Source organism: Dermacentor andersoni, chromosome 11 (genome assembly GCF_023375885.2).
Source record: "Dermacentor andersoni chromosome 11, qqDerAnde1_hic_scaffold, whole genome shotgun sequence".
Classification (NCBI taxonomy): Eukaryota; Metazoa; Arthropoda; class Arachnida; order Ixodida; family Ixodidae; genus Dermacentor; species Dermacentor andersoni.
Window position 1 is genome coordinate 107,660,095 of NC_092824.1, and position 19,098 is coordinate 107,679,192.

The 19,098-nt window shown below is 43.7% G+C and overlaps 1 protein-coding gene across 2 annotated transcripts; it reads right to left on the bottom strand.

The window, feature by feature from the left end:
• Window positions 1-1,176: 1,176 nt before the first annotated feature.
• LOC126539600 (pancreatic lipase-related protein 2-like) lies at window positions 1,177-18,070 on the bottom strand. 2 transcript variants are annotated; one of them, XM_055075363.2, is made up of 10 exons: window positions 17,605-17,928; window positions 13,432-13,709; window positions 12,272-12,418; window positions 11,357-11,465; window positions 9,954-10,070; window positions 8,983-9,114; window positions 7,433-7,687; window positions 4,646-4,766; window positions 3,161-3,337; window positions 1,177-1,336 (listed from the first exon to the last, which is right to left on the bottom strand). In XM_055075363.2, the coding sequence occupies exons 1-10, from the start codon at window positions 17,702-17,704 to the stop codon at window positions 1,249-1,251; spliced, it is 1,524 nt and encodes a 507-aa protein (XP_054931338.1). In that variant the 5' UTR covers window positions 17,705-17,928; the 3' UTR covers window positions 1,177-1,248. The 2 variants fall into 2 exon arrangements, with proteins under 2 accessions (XP_054931338.1, XP_054931339.1); XM_055075364.2 differs by lacking the exon at window positions 8,983-9,114 and having other exon boundaries at window positions 17,605-18,070.
• Between the last annotated feature and the right edge of the window lie 1,028 nt (window positions 18,071-19,098).

Sequence of the window (19,098 nt, forward strand, 5' to 3'; positions counted from 1 at the left end):
GCGTGTCTAACCGAGCTACTGCTTAGAACTGCAACTGTTCTAAGCAAAAAGAAAGAAAAGAAACGATATCCAAGTTTTGTACTTACCTCAGAATATTGAGAGCGGGAGCTCCTAGGTGCTTATGAGTTGCCTATGAGTTGCTACTGAGCTGCTACTGGGCGTCCACTAGTGCATGTGAAGAAGGCGTCGGGCGGAATTTGATATGCACTATGGAAACACTTGTCCCAAACACGTCAGATGAATTTGTAGCATTTACGCTGCTCCTGCGTCGCACACATCATTAAGTTTATGCACTCTTGGTTGGTGGTGTGTTTGCCTTCAATGTGTTAGACGGAGAGAGAAAGGGATATTGCCGCAGTGATCGCCACAGTGTCTTGGTAGCAAGCCAGATTTAGAGAGAGGCTGAATTCTTAGCGCATAGGTTGTGCCAACTGAATGTCCGCACAATAGTTTCACACTGCCCGTACAGGTTGTGCATTAACGAACACTCCACCTTTTAAACAGTGGAATAATCGCGACACTGACATTCCAATTCGCGGAAGCGTAGAATGCAAACCATGCAATGCATAGCCCATGGTCCCATTGTTGTGACAAGTGTCGCTTCTTGCTTGCCAGTCGCCTTGTCTGAAAGCCTCGGCTGTCGGTCCGTTAACGTGATGTCACGTCTTTGAACACACACCCTCCCTCTTCCCTTACCCACCTCCCCCTTTAACCATATTTAAGAGGCCTCCGTGTAGAGGTGTCCTAAAACGTTTTCAGAGGCTAGGCACCCCCCCCCCCGTAACTAAAATATACTGAAAACAAAATATCTTCATGCTTAGGGCAACCAGGCCGAAACGGAAATGTGTGCAGCGTGAACGTGCACACGAGCACATAGTGAAATATTAGGTTGCACAATGTGTGCTTTAAGTGCGAAAAACTCCGTGTTCTATGGTGAACACGTTCTGGAAGTTTATGCGGGCACTTGAGTGCACAGCGGCCGTATTTCGTAAGTTCTTTTTATTTTTCAATTCCTTATGCCCAATTTCATTGGCTAGCCCTAAGCCTCGCTCAGTTATATTACAGGATCAGGCACTCAGCTGGGCGAATGATGAAAAATGAGCTTGAGTGGGCTAAATCGTCATCCACCTGACAGTAGCGCGATGCTACAACGTAACAACTACAAAGCTACAACACTGTTTTCGAGATGTCACTTTTATTCCTGTATTGCCGTCACTCTGTTTTTCTTTTTTAAGTCTTGCGAAAGCGTTAGCACGGAATCAAATGAGCCCCTTCTCCAGGCGGAATGCCAGCTTTGTCGTGGTAGCAGAAGGCCAACGTCTTATTCTTCTTTTCACTGCAAGGGGACAACAACAAAGCTTAGGAACCAACACAGTGTAAGACAATGAACCTTGAAATTGTACTCAAATGTCACTCGAAACCAACAACCTCACATGAAAGAATGTTTCATCTACTGCTATAGGCTCACCTCTCCAGCTTTCATTAAACTTCTATCTATCTATCTATCTATCTATCTATCTATCTATCTATCTATCTATCTATCTATCTATCTATCTATCTATCTATCTATCTATCCATCTATCCATCTATCCATCTATCCATCTATCTATCTATCTATCTATCTATCTATCTATCTATCTATCTATCTATCTATCTATCTATCTATCTATCTATCTATCTATCTATCTCATGAACAAGCAGATTGCATGACTTAATATGATGGTGATGCTCCCGTTACAGCAAAGCAACAGAAACGGTTGGACTGCTTAGAATTGTTGCTTGGACTACATGCTTATCTGGAATCCAGGGTCGTCAATTTGCTCTTCAGCTTCTTTTCGAAGAAAGCCTGGCTAGCACCGCTGCAGTGCTGCTTTTATTTTTGGAGCGGGCTTTCTGGTCATACAGGATAATATAACATGAACTTTGTGATGTTGAAACTGTTATAGTTTTAGAAAAGACGGCCCCATGCACAATTTAGCGCAACAATCTATCCTGTCTCCCTTTCTGACCACTCATAATCTTGAAAGCGGCTAATCGAGTTATGCCCATGTAAATGCGTGGTACATGCTCTTCCTACAATTATATTTTTGATTCTAAGAACGCTACGACGTACACCTGCAAGAACTGTGTCTGTAGAGAGTTGGGAGATTCAATCATATTGTTTTAAAATAACTACAGCCTATATAGTACATCTGTAGAGTACGTACAGGAAAAATTAATTTGCTATATTAAGGCACAGTACTCCATATGATGTTTTATAAACGGTCTTGCATAGAAAAAAAAATTTCGACATCAAAACAAAGGATGTGTTCCGATTCTGGCGAGCATTTCAGACAGTCTACGTTCAACGCTAAGAAGACAGCTTCGAGCCCAATTCCTGGAACGCATCTGGAAGAAGTATCAACAACTTCCAGACGTCTGCAAGAAAAAGAAAGATAAGCATATATTATAGCCGTACTTGTACACTTTGCGTGTTCGAACCTTATGAAAACACAACTTATCTTGCATAAGCGCACAGTAAAGCGTGACTACAGTTTCCTGTGTCTAGGCTACCTTCCTGTCAAGTTTTGAAGCATTCTGCCCTGCCACCATCTTGTATAGACAGCAAAATAAAATTAAATAATGGGGTTTTACGTGCCAAAACCGCGATGTGATTATGAGGCACGCCGTAGCAGGGGATTCCGGACTAATGTTGATCACCTGGGGTTCTTTGGCGCGCACCTAAACTTTAAGTACACAGGTGCTTTTGCATTTCGCCTCTATTGAAATGCGGCCGCCGTGGCCGGGATTTCATCCCGCAACCTAGTGCTTAGCAGCGCGACACCAAAGTCACTAAGCTACCAGGGCGGGTGACAGCAAAGTAGCCTGCATCGTTTTTTGACTTCGATGCTGTCTTCGCGAACGTGCCTCTTTTTGATTTCTTTCTTTTTTGCTGGCTGCGTCACAGTTGGAACAGGGCCACTTTAGCTGTCTGTTTAGCCGTCTACGAAAAGCATTGTAACACGGCGAAAAGTGCTCCATATGATGTCTTATATACAGTTATGAATAAGGAAAAGAAATATTCTACGTTGAGACAAAGTACTCCGTACGACGTCTTATAGACAGTAATTTTCACAAGGACAGCTAAGCAAACAGAAGGCCGACGTATCCAGCGCCTTACTCCCTCAGCACGCCTTCGTTCATGGACAACACTCGGACTCTCCACAGCTGCAGGTTGGTCCGGAAGAACAGGTACCGGTTGCTCTCGTACGAGAAAGAGGCTCGAATGATTTTGCCCACATTCTTGTCGGTCGTCACGAGAAACGGGTGCTGCGCCCTCGGGTACAGCGTCAGCGGCCTGCGCGTGGAAAAATAGTCCTTCGTCGTAGAACCCGACACGCAGCTGTGAAGTTTGAACGGGAAAACTAAACGGTAAATCTCGGGGCCAACATTTTCCCCCCGAACCCCGGACTTGCTTCATCAGTGATTTGTGATCAATAGCGATCACAAATCACAGTGATCATAGTAAATAGCGATCAATATCAGTGATCAAGTTTACAACTTTAAATTCAAGAGGGGGCTGACAGATGAAGTAAGCACACTTTCGTATAGAAGTGATATAAACAGGACTAAGGTGCCTCAGAAAAGCTGGTCTGCGTTTCGACTGGTGGACCTATTTTTGTCAAAGGCGGCATTAACTCGCCAAGGATGACAAGGCCGAATTTGGCGAAGATATGTCCACCTATCGAAACATAGGCCAGCCTCTCTGGGACACTTTATTCCTGTTTATGAAAGCTTACAATTCTGTTACCCAGGAATAAAAGCAAACTCAATAAACTGTCCCTACTATGAGAAACAAAAAAGGATAAAAGTCACGTAATATGCGCCATTCTCAAATATACCCCTCATTCATGAGTGAAGCCTTCGCAAAACCCTTGTAGACATAGTTGTAATTGCAAGTAAGCTGAGAAGCCATGTATCAAATTTGTCCACTTTGAATGCGCTGACAGTTGCACTTAATTAAAATAAATAAATGAATGAAAAAAGTTATGATGAAACTAATAAAAATAACAACACTGCAACAGAATTTTTATCCATTAATGCAAGAGTCATCCGCATGCTATACGGATCGTAGGTCCAAACGCACACCTCTGTTTAAGTTCATTCCTTTATTTTTTGCTGCATAACTAGAGTAACGAAGAAGTCCGCGTGTTCTTTAGCCCACTCCCTCCACAACAGCTCTTGTATAACGAAACAGATACAGCTTAAAAAACTTCAACATGGGCTTTTGGTGCCGACTTGCAGATTCGTAAATTTCTAACTTCCCTTTTTTTTTTGTAACTTACTGTTTTCGACAATTTTAGCAAAACGTAAAATGTCCTAAGTCAAAATTTTCCCTCGAACTGTTGCAATAATTTAACTTTCTCTCTCAAATGCTGCAAAGTTCATTCAAATTGGCAGACCGGTTGCCTTCTGAGAACATTACTGCAATTTCCATGTATTTGATTAAGTAAATAAAAAATCGGCCCTGTGCTACAGATTCCTCTTTATAAGCTTTGTTTAACCTAATCCCCCTACTGCCTCTTCCCTAAGGTGATGCTGTTTTATAGGCGTGTCAACTTTAGCAATGAGGCTCTGGTAAGACTACGAGCACTGGTACACATACTTTTTGTTGATCTGAATGTCGGCGCTCCTAGATTCGCCGTGTAGGGTGAGAGTGAAATAACCTGTCGCTGAGACGGTCTGATCATCCTTGTACAGCTCAATTATCAGAGAATACTGGAAAGCTGAAAAAAAATCAAGATCAATCAACAATATTATTCAGTTTATTCAATCAATAATTGGCCACATGGTAGTCGGAGCAAAATAAGCATGGTTGAACTAAAGGCTATAAAACTCAGAAGTTTTATGTTTTATACAGCCGACGAAGAAAGAAAGAAAGCCTAAGGCAACTTCGATTTTTCTTCTTCTGACAAACAATGCAGGTATCATAATGCATCGTAACCAAGCATCATAATGAAGAATTCGCACCTTAAAATGGGAAGTCTGCCCACACCTAAGGCCAGCTGTTCCAAAATCATAGGCATAAAAAGCAAACACAACAACAACACCAACAAAATGTAATGAATTTACAATACACTGTCAAAAGTGTCAGAACACTGACAAAATGGCAACGCACTCTGTGGGATAACCTAAGAATTCAACACAAGCCCCGTACACAAAACCCCATTGCAATTTGCGCTCTTCGCCACCGTGCTCCAAAACATAGTTCCAGAGAGACGCCGATATTCGAAGAAGTTCGTCCTTCCAGCGTGACGTAACCGGCTGGCGGGTCTAAGTGAAAACCGCATTATAACGAACTTGAAGGGGGAACCGGAATCAATTTGTTTTATCCAATTTTCCATGTACTGAAATGCCAATCCCTATGGAGATTGCATGAAGATCTTTACTTACTTCTTTATGTTCATTACATCGTTGTACTGTATTGCGTTTTGCTATAACAAAGTCTGAATGCATGCAAATTCTCTTCTACTTGTTCAGCAGTTTTTTCGCCATAGCATTATTATATAGGCTGTTATTGATCGCAGTTGGGTGCGACGTGCCTTGTTGAAAACCGCGTAGGATCTGGACAAAAATCTGGACGAGACGTCGCGCTCAGGGTCATTTAAGTACGCTACTAATTGTTCATTCTTGATTATGGAGTAATAGAAGTGGAACAACGACAGAAGAGACGCTATCTTCTGCTCAGTCGTTTCTTTTTTTTTCAGTTTGTTTCATGGTTTTTACACCGTTACACCTTAACGACACCAATCGTTAAACTCGCCACTCGTCCACTGTTCGATAAATCTAGCAAGGTATACAGAGAACTGCTAAGAACAACATTATAGAGCGAACAGACAGATGCACAAGAAAGAAGACTCCGACGAGAAAAAGTGCTTGTTCATTATCTGTCATTTTCTGCCTTTATCGATGTATCATGATTACCCAAGGGTTATGCAAATACACTGGGTGGGTGATATTATCGCTGTATGCTTCTGAAATTAAACATTTGCTAGCGAGCGCTTGTCCTTGTTGGCTTTCTTCGTGCATGTGTCCGTTTTCTCGTGCGCCAATCTCGGAGCGAAATGGTCAAGACAATAACAAAAATAATCTTAATGGGGTTTACAAAACTCGTGGTTCATAATGATGCAGAGCCGTCGAACACATGTGCCGCTGCAGCGAACGTTTAGACAAGGGGGCATGTCTATCTGTTGGGAAATTGCCGGCATGGATGCAGAAGACGTTATTTCCAAAAGTTGTATCGATTCGTTCATTTTAGTTCTTTCACAGCAGTAATAATGGTCTATGCGGACACAGTGTCGAGCAACACAGCCCTGAAAAGCCGTATACCTGGATGGGGGGACGCTGGTACCTGCCTTATGTACCGTTGGGTGTCTGGTGCCGAAACGTCGGCTTTAGTTACATTTCTTTGTTCGACAACAGTTAATCACTTTAAGCCTCATTCTTCCTGTGAGTTTCTATGAGTGTGTTCTAATTCTAGGCAGCATCGAAGATATTTTACGTAGGCGGCTAAGAAGATAGCCTCAATCTCAAGGAATGGAGCGCGTCTGGAACATCTCGAAGACATCTCTGCAACATGACGCCATCTCACGTCGACAAGAAAAAGCTAAGAAAAGAAATACCATAGCTGTGTCTTAACAATTTGTGTGTGCGAAACTGAAAAACACAAGCACGTAAGAAAATGGTGTTACATTTTTCTGTGAGTGTACAACCTTCACTGTAATGCAGTGATTTGGGCTTGTTAATATGACATTGTGAGGCTTATAGCGCGTGAAAATACAAGGACGAAATGAAGACGTGACTCATACAGGCGCTATGTTATAGCATGTGAAAATACAAGGACCAAAGGAAGACGTGACACACACAGGCGCTATGTAGCACCTTTGTGTGTCACGTCTTCCTTTCATCCTTGTCTTTTCACCCGCTATAAGCCTCACGACAACCTTCACGTCGAGTTTTCAAGCCCCCTTCTCAGACGCCATCTTATTTGGGCAGTAAAGCAGCCCGCATTGTTTTTGGCTTCCATACTGTATTCGTGAAGCTGTCTATTTTACCACCTTGTTCAGAAGGGGAACCAGACTTAGGTTGGCCACTGTCCAGTTATTTGTCTATTCAGCCGCCTATGGCAAGTATTGGAATGCAGCCTGGGCTGGAATTGTTCATAAGCATCCCTGGAAGTTATTCCTCCATTGAATGACAGGCAGTCGAACACGACAACCTACGAACCTATACGTTGAAGAAAGGAAACGAGGATGGCCGTGTCCCGCGCACGCATATCATCATCATCATTCAGATCGGGTCACATTAAAACAGGAAGACAGGGGCAGCCATGGCGTGCCTGTCGGTTCTTTACACCGCATACCACCCACAAAAGGCTGAAATTCAGACTCACCGCAGTACGGGTACACACTCATGGTCTGCAGGTACATGCGCACCGACGTGTTGCTCCGGGGTTTCCATTGGTCCGCGTAGAACCCCATGCGCGCGCAGCGGGAGCCGTCATGGCCACAGTCCGAGCACTGACCTCGCTTGTACATGTGGTACGAGGGGCAGACGAAGGCCATCCACTTGCAGCTCCGGTCGCTCACCGTCTCCAGGTAGTACGTCACGGCACGCTCATGGTTACACACGACCGCCGAGCGCATGGCTACGGGCAGCAGACGGGACAGTGCTTCGTAGGGATGCTGAAGACTAGCATTACATCAGTGCATATTCGCGGAGTAAATTTCCGAAACTATGTCGTAAATCCCTTCGCGAATTAGGGTCGATTGCTCGCTCTTCCTGTTTGCTCTCTATGCTTTGCCCAACTCTAAATTTACGTGTTCGCGCTCGTTATAGCAAATGAATTATTTTCCACGATGGCGTACAAATTCCTCCAATGCCCGTGAAAAGCCCCCATTCTCAACTCTTGTGGATTGCCTTCCTACCAAAAGATATTTTCGAAGTGCGATCTATGCGCATCAACAGTAGCCTATCAAGCTTCATTGCAGGACAAAAATCTGCACCAGTGATTTCGTGTTAGCGGGCAGAAGAGGCAGTAACGGCGGCCTGTTAAAGTGGCAAACTTCAGCGGCGAGGGAAGGGGAACAAATTTACAAGCACCAGATGATAAGGTGATGTGGTGAGATGAATAATCTTGCCGGCACAGGGTGGTATCCACTGAAGATTTCGATTACGAAACTATACAAAGGCACGAGACCCTCGCTCATTGCATACCGAGGGTCTCGACTTTGGCAGCCCTAGTGCCATATGGCGTGGCCTCCGAGAATACAACGTTGCTATCTCGAAGGTCATGCACGGGATAGCACAGGATATAGGCTAATTATAGCCTACATAGGCTAATTTCCTGCTCTTAGGTTCACATACTTCGTGACGGCTGCATGGGGTTGAAAGAATGTTGCAAGTCCGCTGCCATGGCCTGTGAGGGGGCGCTGGCTGACACTTTCACAGCTAGACCCAGTACACGTACACTAATGCACAACAGAGCGGACGGCAGGTCAGGCACCACGGTTGCCCAATAAAGAAGCAATACACTCGCAGAGAGACACAGGTTTCAGTCTCAACTGCGACAAGTTGTGTTTTCATCCATTTTCATTTCAATTTTCTTTATTATTTCTACATTTAAAAGAACGAGAACCGTTAATTTCCCTATACGCTTCCGTTGGTTTCATTGTCTGTTGGCTTCATGCAGAGTGATAGATGATTGTGTAAGTGAACATCTATGTTGCAGGGCTAGCTTCACGAAAACAAACAAAAACAAAAACAGAAAACAATAAGGAGGGGTTAGATTTTTGAGCTACAGCCAGGGATCGTGGTGACGCTGGAAGTTTTCCTCACTGGCCAAATGCATGCGTCGGAGCCGCATTCAAGTTTGCACGATTAGCTGCGAAGTGGCTGATCCACAGAATCAACTTGGTGGCATGGAAGGCTCATCTCCCTCACCTTGCATGAGGCCCTTACTGAAGGTGGACGATATGCTCGTTCCGAAGGAACATCCAGGCATTTTACTTCCGCCGTTTGGGTAGAAATCCAGGTGTCCCGTAGGTTCGTACATCCCGAGGCCTTCCCCCTTTACTGAGCATGGATCACAAAGTCAATGTTATGGCAAGTTGCGTGGGTCTCACGGTTAACAAACTTGAATCATATTTTGGAGGTTATATGAGAAGCGAAACAGAACTATCGGGCTATATTCAACCTCACAAAAGAATACGTTATATAAAAGGCGGCTTTGAGTAAGCCTAGAATGACCACAGCAGCGAGCCGTGAAAATATGAGTACCTGTCAGTAGTATTACAGGCTTAGTATTGCAGGCTTAAACTAAACACACATGTAAGAAGGTAGGTATCACTTCGCAGCTGCCCTTCTATGCTATGACGCTTTGGGAATCTCTCGCATATTCGCCGTCATTGTGTACATGTCTTCTTTCATTCACTGTGTAAGCGTATTAGTTTTACAAACAGTCAAAAGAAACACGACTAAGTATGGAGCAATAAGCAAATTAAGAGAAACTGTTGCCCGGGAGCACTGATCCGCGATGTACCTTATGGCGTCACTGTCCCCGTGAAAAACGTGATGAAACATGTGAACTAAAGGAAATTTTACTCCCACGATTCACAGCGTGAGAGCCCTACTTTTTCGCTTTGACGTAAGTACCCTAATGATTGAGCATTGACAACAGTGACGCACATCCTTCAAGGTAAGTCTTGCTTCCTCTCTCTTTCTTTCTGGGTAAGTCATAGTACGTTAAACACAGCCTCCGAGATCGTGAAACGTGCCCGGGGCGAGCGCAATCTCTGAGGCTGTGGTCAAGCAGCTGTCACGAAGCTTAGCTCTGGTAAGAGAGAATTTGGCGCGTGCCTATGTGGTTACAAATGAGTTCTGGCTCGCATTTCTGCGACGAAAGCGCAACTTGCCCAGATCGAGAACTGTCCCTCCGTCGGTGTGGAGAATGTCCACGAAGCGCGCGTCAGTCGGGTCCAGGCGGACGAAAGCAGGCATGTGCTGGAAGTACGGGTCGGCTGGATCCAAACCTGAAAGTATTCCAATGCGCATGGTTGCTTACGTCAACAATCTACCTTGCATTTCATGTTTCTTTTCTTTTATTATATAGATGTTGCTGAATAAGAAGCTGCACATTTATCAAGGCATTTCCTTATTAGGATTGCCAACTCAGCAAGTCGGTAACGATTCGTACAGTAACAGCCCTACTTAGAACAGGCGCTGTGCTCTGCTTTACGTGCGCCGTAAACTACAATTCTCGGAAATAGAAACAAAAGGAAGCTCTTCACGTATAATCGCGCGCAAAACACAGCATACAAGAACACTGAAACCTTTATAAAAGTACCTTACGAGACTGCAAACTCGGAATGAAGTTGTAGACAAAAGATAAAACACAACTGTTATGTGTGTTCCGTCACCCCTTAATCACTGTTCCACTCTGCTGATGACAGGTTCGGCTTCACGGAAGTATAATACTTAATGCCGTGAAGCTACATTTGCGAGCAATAGTTGCGTTCGGATCTAGATTTCTTAATATCGAATTTCTACCTCAGGTTGCACTGAGATTTCGATAGTTACAGCCCAATTTACGTGTATACGCAGAAACTGCCGATTAGTAGTTAGACAGCCATGGATGCACATGGTGAAAACAACGAATATGTGACTAGCATTCCAAGAACGACAAGAACGTCTGGGCAAAGATGTGTTACCTATAAAATAAAATTATGGGATTTAACATCCCAAGGCCACACTCAAACTATAAAAAAACATCATTGTCTGGAGCTCAACATTAATTTATTCCACCTGCGATTCTTTTACCGCCATTTAAATGTAAGCACACGTGTTCTCATTGCTTCCGCTACCGTTATGGTGCGGCCACCGGGACCGGCAATCGAACCCTCGACCTGAAGTTCAGCAGCGGAATGCCTTAGTCAGTGAGCTAGCATGGTGAGTGCCCGATATGCTTTGATTATTTCCAATTTCAGCATGATGAAATGATCGCGCAAGTTTGTATATAATATGTCTATTTTCACGAACGCGTAGACGGTATGCAGAGATTGGTACAATGTCTCAAGCGTTATGCACAGACAATAGGCAAGACATGTTCGTCGGACACTGCTACAGCATGTAAAGCACACTTCGCTAATGTTCTCCTTTCAATCATTTCCCTTCAATGCACTCTGCAGTGAACAACAGCCACTGAGCAGGCATGGGTGGTCGGTCCACCTCCTCTGCAAATGTTGGCCAGTTTCTCAGCGGCCCATCAACCTGGTGGATGCTTTACAACGACTAAACGCACGTTTGAAAAGGCACTAACCGGTTATTCGCCCAAGCCCGGGTATTCTCTCTCCCGCGTAGCCAGCAACGTGGGCTCCCAGACTATGACCCATGATGTGGAAAGTTGACACGTTGGCTTTGAACACTTTCTGCGGGCAGATAACAAAGTCAAAAGTGGTCATTGCGAAATGAATGCGAGAGGAAATAGAACCAAAGGAGTCCCTGCATTTTTTTGTATGTAGAATATTTGAATCCCATATGTTATTAAAGTTGTGTAACATTCTTGCATAAGCATTGTGTTTTTGCAATTGTAAATATTACTTCTGTGACTTCAAAATCAAGAAAGTGGCTGAAAGATGGAATAGCACACTGTGGTATAAAGTTTTTATTTACTTATAATCTTCGCCTTTGACGAAGATAGGCCCTCCTATAAAAACTTTGACCAGCCTTTCTGAGGCACCTTATCCCTGTTTACAAACTTTATGCCATTCTGTGACTTCAGCAATTCTACATACGCTGTGACCAGTTAAACTTAATGTGGTCTTAACAATGTTCTCGCTTGAGTGAATTGGCAGATGTTTAGAGGGTGATACCGATAAAAAATGAAAGGGAAGAGGTAGCGCACGGGACCGGTTCTCATTTACAACTGATGTTTATTGAGTCTCGAATGTCAAAACTAAACATTCCCCCAGGCAGTCAGACATGCTCACCGCAAAGATAAGCACCTACCAAATGCCTTCAAAGAAGCTTATCTATCATATCAAACTCAGTTCTCCTAAGCGAAACACGAGCAAACGCTAGAATTACCGTGGTCTGCTTTTCTGCAGTTGAGGCTTTATTACATTTACGAACTTATCTCGAACATCTTTCTCATTCATGGTCTTTCTCATTCATCGACTACCTTACTGAGATTATGTTTACTGGAAAGTACATGATAGGCTTACCTAACACTCACCTGAAGCTTCTCAATCATGACGGCTATCTCAGCTCCTACAAGCCGCGTATTGGCTGTGGCTTGCGCATAAGGCAGTCCATTTCCGCCTCGCCAGTCAACGGTGATGACGTTGTAGTCGCCAGCCAATAACAAAGCATTCTTCATTTTCTGGGAAGACAAAAGTGGCTAATTTTGGGAAACTTGTTTTTCCAAGCGGAACTAAAGCTTAGTTTCAAGTTATGCCACTTGCAACGTAATCATTTTTACATTTGTTTGCGTCGTCTGCACCATATATTGTTGCTTCTTTACTAGTTTGTTAAGGATGACTAAAACGAAGCAAACAATAGAGCATGTGTCCCGACAGCTTGAAGTTGAAAATAAACGGAGACAGCATTAGCTTTCCAAATTATATCAGAATCCTGCAAGCTTACATGGCTTACTTCCACTATCGCATGTTCACATTTCTCGTCGCCATGAACATTCACCGTCTTCATTGCATATCTAGTTTCTTTCTACAAACTATATCTGCCCTTATCTGTCGAAAATTGCATCATCTTACCCGTCTAACACCTTTAACAGCACGTTTGAATTTGTAAAAGCATGGTCCAGGTCTAGTTTCGTGCTACAAACCATCTCCACCCTTATCTAACGAAGCGTGCATCAGCTTACCCGACTAACACTTTTAAGAGCTTATTTGATTTTGTAAAACCATAGTCCCTGCTTTCTACAAGATCTTCATGCTCTCCTTTCGTCAACAAGATTGTATTGTGCCTAAACGGGTTTCTTTGGTTGTACTATTCAATAGTTTTCATTTGTGTCAGTCCACAATTCTGTTATACTGCTCTAATGGCATTTAGAACACACGTAAAAGGTGCGGAAGAAAGATGAAAGCAGGAGTAAAGGCACGTTAAAACACACGTGGGCGCCAACTGCTTGCTTTCTAATCTTTTCTTCAAGACAACAATTGTATACACTGCATACAGTTTACAGTATTATACTGATGCAACGCTCCCCCCCCCCTCTTTCTACACAAATACACCTGCAAGAGCGCGCATTGGATGAGAGAGGTTCAAATAAATTATGATGACGACGATTAGAATGGTGATGTTGCTGATTCTACTGAGAGAGAGCAAACAAAAGTGTTCGGAAAGTTATAGTACAATGCCAAGGCTTCATCTCACCGTCATCCATTGCCCGAAGTACACCGCATCCAGCCAGCCATGCGTGATGACCTTCGTGGGCTTGCTGGCATTGAAAGGCAGCTTCAAGTAGTCACTGATGGGCGATGACCACATGAGTAGATGCTCCTTGATCGGGTTCTTACGCGAGAAGAAGGCGAACATGGTGTTGATGAGTGCTCGCTTGTCGGGAAAGAAGTTGACGGGTCGGTAGAGTGCGTGGAAGAATCCTTCCGACTCGAAGCATCCCAACTCCTTGTAGCACTTCTTCACTTGTACAACTGCACAAAGCACATGTAAAGTCTCTGTCCGTGGTTGCCTGCTGAGTTTGTCATGCCACGAACTCCAAACTAGTTCGCATGGCAAGCGTCGAATCAATACTGCGTCTTGCCCATGAATGGTATAGCACACAATTCCAATGATACCCAAAATTGGATCACACTGGCAATATAGGAAATCCTAGTAGGTCCGCAAGCAACGAGTCTCCGGTCGGACGTGCGGCGATTTGCAGCCATGTTCTCTGAAAGAAGCAGCTAACTTTACTAGCTGAAATTAAGGTAGGCGGAAATTAACGCCCAAATAATACTAAAATCTCTTAAGAAAAACGAAAAGCTGTCACCAACCCGACAGTAGCTTCAAGCTCGTATGGGTTTCGCAGAAAGCTTCGAAACGGAAGAAAAATTTATCCTGGTCTGGGAATCTAACCCCAAACCAACGCCTTTCTAGCGGTGGTCGATCTGTCATTTGAGCTAGCCAGGAGGTCAGAAGATCTTAGAGTGAGGCCGAATTAGTCGACAACTCGAAGCAAAAGGACGCAAAATATGGCAAATCAGTTCTGCGGAAACCAACAAGGTGAAGAAAGTTTCATGGAAGGAAGAAAAAGTTTTACGAAAGGTGCGACTCTCGGGTGGATAAAGATTCTTTATTCTTGCGAATTTCCGGTGAACTGAATTGCAACACTGGAATGTAGAGGATATAAACCAACCATTGCGAAAACTCTCATCTCCTGAAGTGCTTAACCACAGGCGATCATGTGTTGCCAATGTGACCCAACATTTCATGGCATTGGCTTACGAGAAAGTGTATCTAGTTTACTTTGAGACATAGTGGCAACACAAAGACAGTTTCGCAATGAGCGAAGCTGGAAATTCCTCAATGATCCACTCATGTCCCTCATATTTTAGTCTTTCTTATTTGACTTTTTCTTGTCACCAGAGTCACAGCCCTTCGTGATCGGAAAGGCAATCGATACTGTGATTTCAATGCTTCTGTTACAGGGCGTAGCTGCCACATGGCGTCCGTCCTTGAAAGGACGTCACTACCCATAATTCCAGACCCGATGTCGAGGCTTTCAAAGAAGGATGTCGATTAATGACCAAGCAATAAAATTTGTGCAAGTTCTACGTCAACAACCACAAAAACAAGAAAAGACTTAACGATGGCATGGAGACTTAGATTAGAGCGGTAATCTCATGTACACCAAATTAATAAACACACTGAAGAAATGTGTTATTACAGACTCTTGATTAGTGGTATCACAGGTAGAAATTGGGCCTAATAATGGCCAGATCTAAAGCAGTGATCTTGTTTGCCACTTTCCCCACTCCTTCGCGATTAATAATGCCTAACGGTGTGTTATCTAAGCGTAAGTTAATGCATAAGCAATAATCAGGCTTGTACGTAACTAATTTCATATAATACATCATCATCATCATCAACCTGGTTACGCCCACTGCAGGGCAAAGGCCTCTCCCATACTTCTCCAACTACCCCGGTTTCATATAATTAGTTACTTGTAATTAACTATATTTACATTCAAAGACCAATCATGAAAAATTTTAAAGCTGGTCTAGTAAACCAACTAGACCATATTTTAAAAATTTTCAGAATTGTCTTTTAATGCTTCACCCATGCTCCTTACACGCATGCGCGGTCCCCTTTTTTGTGCGTGCTTACATTTGTTTCCTTTCAATATATTTTTTTCACTTGTGAGCAGCATCTTGTCCTGTTGTCTTCTCTTCGTTTTTCGTCCTTCAAGTGCTAAAACAGTAGTCAACATGCAGGTAAGCTAAACCAACTAGCCCAGCTGTCCATTCTGCTACATGTTTGGCAGTTCTGTAATTTTTCGATTACTTTCTTGCTCAGTAATGCTGATCACTTGCATCTAACCAGTTAAATTTCTGACAATAAGCTATATGAAATGCAGCTTCAAGCACTTGAACTTGGCAGGAACAACAGTAGAACGCCAGCTGTCAGGTCATGAAGCAGCCTCGCAGATGCGCATGTTTAGACAGGCCAACACGGCCCCTGTTGTTATTCGACCAAATGTTGCTCGAATAACTGAAACGTTGCTGCTATGACTCGATAATTAGGGCCACTTCAGGCATCGATGCCAGGCATTCACCTAAAATTTCCAGCATTTCACTGGCCCTACCGGCAGCACCTTCTCTGAGCCGTAGCAACATTAAAGCGCAGCGCCTCATAGAGAATCAATGCTCAAGCATCGTGGCATTGTTAATCTTGAACGCAAGATGTTCGTACGTTACAATACCGCTCTTCTTTCTAGCGCACACATCGAGCCAGTTTTCAATGTCGCTGCTGACGTCTTAGCAACAAAACGAGGGTAAATGACCAACTAAAATTTTGAAAAGTAATTGTTAGGGAAGATAACGTGTGAAGCGATGCAGAGGGCGAAGTGGAATAGCCAGGCTAGTTCCTGTTTGTAATATCTGGACAATGTTAATAAACGTTGGGAGGGAAGTGACCTATGAGTAATCGGTTACTATTTTATTATTCTTCAATTACTTTGTTGGTATCGTAATTGGTCACTGTAATCAACTACATTTTTGAAGGAAGAAATATATAACTGTAATTGGTTACCTTCTTTTCTGTAACGGGTACAAGTCTGGCACTAATGCACAAGTTAGTGTTAGCTAAATGTAAGTGTGCGTGTTAGCTAAACCCGATTGGTGTGCTCATGCAGTATTTTGTCTATGGTTCTGCCTGTAAAATTGGTAGCGTCAGTGAACAGGTACTTGCAAGCGCTAGCGTGAGCCCCATGGAATTTTGTCGCAAGCACTTATCCAGAGAAATGGGAAAAGACCGGCGGGAATTCCCTCCCCCCCCTCTTCCCCACGATAAGTAAAGAAGAAATTACGCTTTTGCGCTCATATATTCAAGATTATGCGATATCCATGGCATTTGATATTAACCTCAAAGCATATGACCCTGTACGAGGGTTGATCCATAAATAAGGTTCCCAAAGAGCTCCAGCCACACGGGAAGGTCCGAGGCGAAATCCGGCAACGCTGGTGCGCGTGCCTGTTCCCCCACTCTCGATTCCCCCCGGCCGCACTTCGCTGCGCCGCTCATCCTTGGCTCAGGAGCCGTCCGATATGGAGGTTCCCATTGGTGATCCCGCTAATTGCGAGATTCGTTCCGTAATTAGCTTTTTGCTCGCCAAAGGGACTCCACCCGTTGATATTCACCGTCAGTTGACAGAGGTGTATGGCGACAAGTGTATGTCAGTTCAACTCGTCCGAAAGTGGTGCAGGGAGTTTAGTGCCGGTCGGAAGGAAGTCCACAATTAAGAACTGAGTGGAAGACCGTCAGTTTCAGAGGCGGTTATCGAGAAAGTCTAATGCGAAGTGCTTCAAAACAGGAGGATCACCGTCCGTGAACTTGTTGCTCAGGTTCCTGGGAGTTCTTACGGTACAGTGGAAAGAGCTTTGGCTGAAAAACTGGGGTATCACAAGCGTTGTGCTCGATGACATCCGACCAGAAGGAGAAACGCGTTGAGTGTGCTCGCCCATTTCTTCAAAAGTGCCAAGAAGATAAGGAAGGATTGTTGGACTGCATTGTTACGGGAGACGAAACGTGGGTGTTCCATTTCACTCCCTAAATCAAACAAAAATCCAAGCAGTGGCGTCACCCAGAGTCACCAGTCGCAAAGAAGTCCAAACAAACTCCTTCTGCTGCCAAAGTCATGGCCAGTGTTTTTTTGGTATCGTAAGGGGATACTGCTGACCGATTTCATGGAACGTGGTACAACAATCAACTCAAAAATTGATGGGAACCTTATTTCTGGATCAACTCTCGTATAACCACGTCAGTAATACACAATTTATTCGCTGATACGAAATTATGACATTTTCTTTCCCATGCCGGTATACTCACGTTCTTCTTCGCTGTCGTATGTATTGCTTGAAGTTGAGATGCACACACCAAAAACAAACACGCTCAGCACAAGAACTAGAGTTTTTCGAATATTTCCCATTATAATGCGCGCTGGCTTAGGAGGCCAAGATTCAATGGGCTCCAGTCGATAAAAAAATATATAACAGTTTTTTTAGCTGGATGAATTCATGGTAGAAACTATGTTGATAAGGTTATTAAAATTTCCGTGATGGCCCTCGACAAATATTTGATGCGTCGTTCCCTGGCTTCTTTGCCAGGTACGCGACGCCAGCGGTAACGTGTGAGATCATTACCTTTTGTGATTGATCAGTTTTTTTTTTTTTGCTATATGCAAATGACAGGGCGAGAGAGAAAGTTGTCAACCCTCTTAACACCTGTCTCGTCAACGTGAAGCATCTGAGTCTTGGAACTGTTCCAACTACATCAAACGCCACATCATTGTTTAGAGTTCTGCAAGGAGTGAAGTTGACAATAACTTCAAACACGCTCTAACACCTGTGCGCAGCAGCGGCGGCAGCATCTTAAGCGGGGACAATTGGATATCATATATATCGTCCTTGTGCCAGATATTTTCTTTATCTTGTATGTGAACAGCGGCCTAGCTCCATTTGCAGTCAAAAGAGCACAAAGGAACAGCAAAGGTTATTAGAACAGTCATTATAATGCCAGAAAGGCTGCCTGCCGCCTCTGCTGAAGATGCTCACGCAGATGTTTTCATGCGTCACTGTAATTGATTATGAGCAACGAAGTTTCATCGTTTGTGGACACGAAAGAGTCGGCTTACTCAGAGAGCTAAGTGTCTACGCAATAACTAATTGAGATGTTTACATTTCTCCATATTAATTTATTCGAAACCAATCAGACATTCTTCAAAAGCTGTGGGAGCAAATGTGAGGCTCAAGAAAAGCCCTATGTACCCAGGAAAATTCCCCAGGACTGTAACGAATGAAACCACCTGAGCGTGTATCAAATAGAAGAGAGACTGACAGCTGATATCACTGGCAACTAAACACCAGCCGACGCCTACAAAAATGAAAGCGATGATTTTGCCACATCAAAATCTTCCCGCACCTTGAACGCATGGGACGCCATATATAGTGTGTTGTCATCCACAATACCGAAGGTAGAGCGATGGCGAAGAATAATACCCGAGAAAGCTGTTCAGCTGGAAGACGAGTGAGATTTAGCTGTCAAATGGGGAGGACGTCCATGTTTGCCAGGAAATCGCCTGACTGGTGATATCACAGCCTAATGTACCCATCAAGACGGTATATGCTATAGAAAAGGACTGAGAGGTCAAGCAATATGAATAGATTAATGCAGTAGAATAAAAAGAAAATTATAAAACGCGCCCTCTATGCCGTTTAATATACTTTTCGTAAGATGGAAAAAAGGAAGTCTCACCCTAAATAAAGAATGAGGTGACCACATTTGAAAAGTAAAGCAAGCTGCCACTAATCTAATTCATCCTGA